The sequence below is a fragment of the Sprattus sprattus genome, assembly GCF_963457725.1.
Source record: "Sprattus sprattus genome assembly, chromosome: 13".
Lineage (NCBI taxonomy): Eukaryota > Metazoa > Chordata > Actinopteri > Clupeiformes > Clupeidae > Sprattus > Sprattus sprattus.
In genome coordinates this window covers 20,905,884-20,911,773 of record NC_137911.1, presented here as the reverse complement: position 1 = coordinate 20,911,773, position 5,890 = coordinate 20,905,884, and the positions used below count along the sequence as shown (strand labels likewise).

The 5,890-nt window shown below is 40.3% G+C and overlaps 2 protein-coding genes across 2 annotated transcripts in view; one reads left to right on the top strand and one right to left on the bottom strand.

Annotated features, from left to right (window-relative positions):
- Positions 1-226: 226 nt before the first annotated feature.
- Positions 227-4,147, top strand: tmem54a (transmembrane protein 54a; the record flags this gene model as incomplete). Its single annotated transcript, XM_080850215.1, has 6 exons — positions 227-332; positions 1,927-2,123; positions 2,835-2,894; positions 3,236-3,427; positions 3,615-3,761; positions 4,028-4,147. The coding sequence occupies 6 exons, from the start codon at positions 227-229 to the stop codon at positions 4,145-4,147; spliced, it is 822 nt and encodes a 273-aa protein (XP_080706341.1).
- A 1,543-nt stretch (positions 4,148-5,690) lies between these two features.
- Positions 5,691-5,890, bottom strand: part of lck (LCK proto-oncogene, Src family tyrosine kinase) — a gene marked incomplete at both ends in the record, with an annotated part of 12,909 nt that continues 12,709 nt past the window's right edge. The window contains one exon of the mRNA XM_080849996.1: positions 5,691-5,890. This exon is cut by the window's right edge and continues 3 nt beyond it. Coding sequence (XP_080706122.1) covers positions 5,691-5,890 — 200 coding nt within the window.

Sequence of the window (5,890 nt, the reverse complement as noted above, 5' to 3'; positions counted from 1 at the left end):
GTGTTCCGAGCAAGAACACCTTGCAAAAAATGGAAGAAAAGCTTTCACAGCATGACATTACCAGCTATAGGCCTACTGCCAAAATACATCCGTTAGTGTGTTGGAATGCTTCTATCCGTGTCATGGGCTGTTGGTGGTGTTTGCAAGGTTTTTTGCATACCTTTTAGGTAGTTAGCTGGCTAGCTTTAGAACAGAACTCATTATTGCTGCCGGTTGGTTAAGACACATGGACACACTGGAAGTCATACTGACCAACGGCCGACAGTCTCGTCTGGATCAAAAAGTATGCCACAGGGCGCAAAGGAAGAACCACCCAATCCCACCCTCAAAAGGTATGCAGGTCGCGAATGTCATATCGTTTCTTGGCTCAGGTAATTCGCAGAATTCGTAGGATCCCCAGCCCCCTCTCATTTTCCAGGTGATAGGCGAGGGTGTGGCGATGCCAGTGCAACCTGATGCGCGTCTGATTCTTCTCTTCCTGTATGTAAAGTATCGGAGAGAGCAGGGAAACGAATTAGCCCCAAACATTGTATTATGGATGTTTAAAACAGTTCTTAGAATGGCCTAAGAAGACGGAATACAAAATGGTTAGATCGGGTAAGATGCCTTTATTCAAATATATACTAATCAATCCACGGAAAGTCACCCTAAGTTTGTAGCATGTGAGGCAAAGCCTGGTTTAAGGTACATGTTAAAACCACGTAGGGTGGGGCAGTTCGGGTTTCACATAAGTTTGCAGTTAAAACATATTTGCGAATTTCATTGTGTGCGCTCTTTTGGTTGGGCATTATGAAGAAACGGAAGTTAAGTCAAGCTCCATCGCTTTTCTACTGTGGTGTAATTTAAACTGTTTTTTTTGGAATGACAGGGTGAAACAACAAAACAAACAACCAAAGTCAAAAAGGCAAGGCGAATCTGTCCAACAAAGAAATATATAGGCTAGATTGCGTAGACTGGCAAAGAGCCTAAATAAAAGTGTGTAGTTGTAATTGTACGTCATTAGGTCTAGTAGATTTAGCTATTGTTGTAGCTGTTGCTTTTTAAGGGTAGGAGAAGATAAATGTATGCATAAGACAGTTGTCTTCCAGTGTGTGCTTTTGTTGGCAAAATAGTGGTCTCCTTTGTTGGACTGAAACATAACTATGTGCCCATGGGTTTAATGACCTAAAGGGAATCACAATAAACCAAATGAGAGCTTTGGCTGTGTGGTTGGTAAATTAGGTATAACTCAGTGGGAGCTCAATCATTGCACCTGTTCTCTCAACCACTTAAAGTACAGAATGCTGATTTGAATTGATAAATATAACAAATCATGAAGTATCTGACTGGCAGGAAAGTCATAGCTTGAGCCCACATTAAAAGGTTGATAACAACAAGCAAGGAAGATAACTTGAACTGGCAAGGAAGTGTATAAACATGTTTAAGCTATAAACTACAATATATAAACTTAAGCTGTGTTTAATGGGACTCCCAAAATAACTGCAAAATTATCAAGATTAAGAAAAACGACAAAAAAAGATAATCCTAATCATTATTTTTTTGTGACCTTGAAAACTGTGGTAAGGAAAGAAACCTGTTGATATATTGAGTGAGTAATCAGTGTAATACTATTTAAAGGGACTTTTACCCTGGGCCCTATTTTCCTATCTTTCAAACTTTTACTAGGGATATAAAATTGGTCCAGTATTGAGTCAGAACGCTACCTTGACGCAGATGCGTGCCGCTTAGAATTACTTTGAGTAGCCGTTTTGCTGTTGCCAATTTCAATCGTTAATTGCTAGTTTGGACCGGGGGAAAAAATAGGTTGAAATTCTAAAGTTTTCCTTTAAGTTCACGGATACATTTTTTCATCCAAGTAAATGCTGGTCTATATTTGAAAGAAAGATTTCAGGTGTTTACATACATGTGCGATTTGGACCAATGCAGGTGTGTGCTGTGCCAGCCTGGACGATGACAAGGGCCTGATGAAGATGGGCTTGGGGCTGGTGCTGGTAGGCCATGTCAACTTCCTGTTGGGGGCACTAGTTCACGGCGCCGTGCTCAGGCACATCAACCTACATGTTCAGGCTCGCCATATGGAGTATGCCATCTCCAACGTCATAGCCCTGGTGTCAGGCCTGCTGGTAAAGACAAGTTTTGTTTTCAGATCACACATTGAAACTTTTGAATGAGCAGTGTTTATCTAGGGTTAGGTTAGGTTGACTTTGGGATTTGAACAATCTGGGCCCTATTTTTGGGTTCAAACTTTTACTGGGGACAATGAATCGGTCCAGTATTAAGTTAGAATACCATAATCAGCAGCCGCAAAACGGCCATGGGGAAAACATCTGCATTAAAGTAAACTGCTTTTTTTTCACCAGTGACAGGCTCATGATGTTATTAGAAGTGTCCGACAACATGTACATTTGTAAAGGATCCCTACAGAAAAAGACCTGTCTGTGTTTACCTCAATACCTCTAAAGTGACTGTTTCGACAGTTTCTGTAGTTTAAGTTACTATTTCTGTACAGTTATTGAGGTAAACAGACACCGGCCTATCTCTGTAGTGATCCTTGCCAAGTTTACTTTGACGCGGATGCATGTCCCATACAAGTACATTATATAGCCGTGTTGTGGTTGGTGGTTACAACATTCTAATTTATTACTGGACCAATTTGAATCGATAACTGTCCTAGGTAAAGTTTGGACCCAAAATGATCTAAAATAAATGAAAAAAAACATTGACTAATTGAACAGCTGATATTCAAGTGAATTTGCTTGTTTGTCCCTGTGTTGATACAGAGCAAGCCTCACCTTACTGTCTTTGATCTATGTTCTCCATGTTGGGACTTGTAGGCTATCATTGCTGGAATCTCAGCAATTGTCCTATCCAAAAACAGGAAAAACAAGCCTTTGGTAAGAATACCACTCACCTCATTTCTTTTTCTCAACTCCCTTCTGATTCTCTTTTCTTTGATTGTACCTTAATATCATATCTTCATTAATTATATCTTGATATCTTCAATACCATTTCCATGCTTGAACCTTTCTTGATTTTGTGTTAACAGTCGCTCAAATAATACAATGTTCATGTTCAACATGTTTTACTATGGTGATTTTCTAGCCTCCAAAATGTGTTGTCTTTTCAAGTGCTTACAAATCCATGCCAGATGTCATTTTGCCACTGTTGTTTTCACTGCAGCTGTAACTCAGAGGTTCTAGCGTTGATCTCCTGTGATTTCCCTGATTACTTCCAGACATGGTTCCTGTTTACCATCAGCATAGGGGCAGCTCTTCTATCCACTGCCTCGACAGTGGGCCTGAGTGTGTCTATAGTCATGGCCATCATCAATGGAGGCCGAGGCCTGCTGACCCACTGCAAATTCACAAACCCCATCAGCTCCTTCAGCATCACCAACGAATGCCCGTTTGATCCCACAAGGGTCTATGTAAGTTGTAATAGCTGTCCTCAAAACAAGCATTCACTTGAACGCCTTAGTTGGATACTGCTCTCACCAACTGAGCGTTAAAGATGAGGGTTACTTAAAGATTTATGGGATTTCACAAGAGAATGTCTTCAAGGCTTGTTCTTGCAGATAGTATTTAAGCTACATGGATGTGTCTTTTATTTCCCAGGGCACAACCATCATTTTGTGGGTTCCGCTGATCCTGATGTTGGTAGTGGAGACGGTGTTTAGTGGGCGCTGCTTTTCCGCCACCATCTCCTTCCTGCGCTTGTCCTGTCCGTGGAGAAGAAGGAAGAAGGTCGTCAATAAGAGGAGGGTAAGGGCTTGGGAGAGTCACAGTGATGACCATAATATTTATTTATTAATGATTTTTTTAATCGGTCCACCGTATTTTTTGGCCCAATCCAATCTTTGATCCCCCCTGTCCATGTAATCCTTAATTTGAACATTTCACAATAAAATAGTTCGACACATCTTTAACATTTCATCTGTTTTGTGTCTGAGTAAAAGTATTTTAGCTAGTGGAAAGGCTGATTGATTAGTTCAGCCAAATAAGAGAGCTCATGTCTACTTGTGTTTCAGGTGCGTATAAGGAGCCCCAGGGACCTGGAGTCCAACTCAGGGCAGAGACAGTCAGAGGCAGAACCTCCCGAACAGCACGAGCTGCTCAGATTCAACACTCCCATCTCTGGAACAATCTGAGCCACTGGGAGGCGCTATAGATACAGTCCTCCATGCCATACGAAGAGCCTGCTGCCACATTTAAGTCTACAAACACTGCCTCTGGACTTCCACTGGACTATTCAATGGTTCCCTTTATTAAAATGTAATTTTTCATTTCAAAACATGGGGGAAAGGTTACTGATACTATGTTTTGTTCAAAACTAAAAGTTTTTAGTTTGTGTCTAGATGTGTAAGGTTTCCCTGAGACCTTATGTCTTAAAATAATGGATCCATATGGAAGTCCATATAGAAGTGATTACTAAAGTTTTCACACTTCTTTTTAAACTTTTCCCCAAAAAATGTAATGTCCTCACTGTGGTTTTGAAATATATGTTTATTTGAAATGACCTTTATGAGTTTGAAATATGTGGATATTTTTGTGAGATGATATATTGTAAATGACATGTAATTTATGTTATTAACCAAGATTACGTTAAGTTTGAGTGTGCTTTTATTCTGAATGTGTTTTGGTAAACTGAATGTGTTTTGGTTTTTGATACATCTGTCTGTGTCGTAGTCGCTTTTGTTTGGTCAACTTAGAGAATTCCTTTAAGGGATTGTTAGCCTACAATATTTTTGTGGAACAGAACTTATTCTCTCTAATTACTCTCTAAACCCCTCAAAGATATAAAATAGGCCAAAGACAAACAAATAAGAATACCACAATATCCTCCCACTAGTTTCTCTCAATAGAAATCCTGTTTCATGACTTGAGTTCAAACCTGGAGTTGAGAGGGCTAGTGATCGAAGAAGACAAATGAACACATTGTGAATTTTTGCACTCTGATTTTGCAACATTGTGGTCAACCACATTGTCAAATAGGGATTAGGTATCAAAACAGAATAGTCCTCATGTTCGTAAATAAGGATTTATTAAGTTTCAACACAACAAGGAATGTCATAACAGGAGAATACAGTATGAATAGTTCATAAACAGCAGTGGGAAAAAACATTTAGCCTATATTGGGCTTTTGAGTTACTACAGTTACAAACTGAAACCGTTACAGTTACTAAATTAAATCTACCTTTCACATCTCTCTGTCTCTCTCTCACACACACACACACACACAAACGAATAATGCACCTTACTTCACTGCATGTGACAGAAGCAAAAAGGCTCTGAAAGCACATTCAATAGCCAACCTTATCATTACGTTTCTCTTTTCAAGATGAATTGGTTGGTTTGGTGGGGGCGGTAAAAAAAAAAGATGTTTATGCACTAAGTAACAGAAGCATTACTGCTTTATAATACATCAAGTGAATAGTTCTTCTGAATCCAACCAATAGCATCATCCATAGAAGTATAAAGGGTGTCAGTCTAAGTTAAAGTCTGGTTTGACATGAATAACTTCCAGAAATGATGAGCCTTGCATCACAAACTGCAACACGAAAAGCAGGAGGCCGTTATTATCTTTGCCATTTTGTGATGAACAGTCCCAGCTTTCCATCCAGGACGCTGAGTATAGTAATCCTTAAGCATGAAAACAAATCTGTACCCTGAGCTGTATCAAAATCCAGGTCATTACACCTGGTCCTGGTACTGCCTCTCGGTGGCCGTGTTGAAGTCCCCCAGCACACACTTCAGGTATTCAAAGGTGGGCCTCTCCTCAGGGTTCTCCTTCCAGCACAGCAGCATGACGTCGTAGAGCCCCTCGGGACAGTGGTCTGGCCGGGGCATGCGGTACTGAAGCTCTAAATTCTGGATCACTTCTGGGTTAGTCA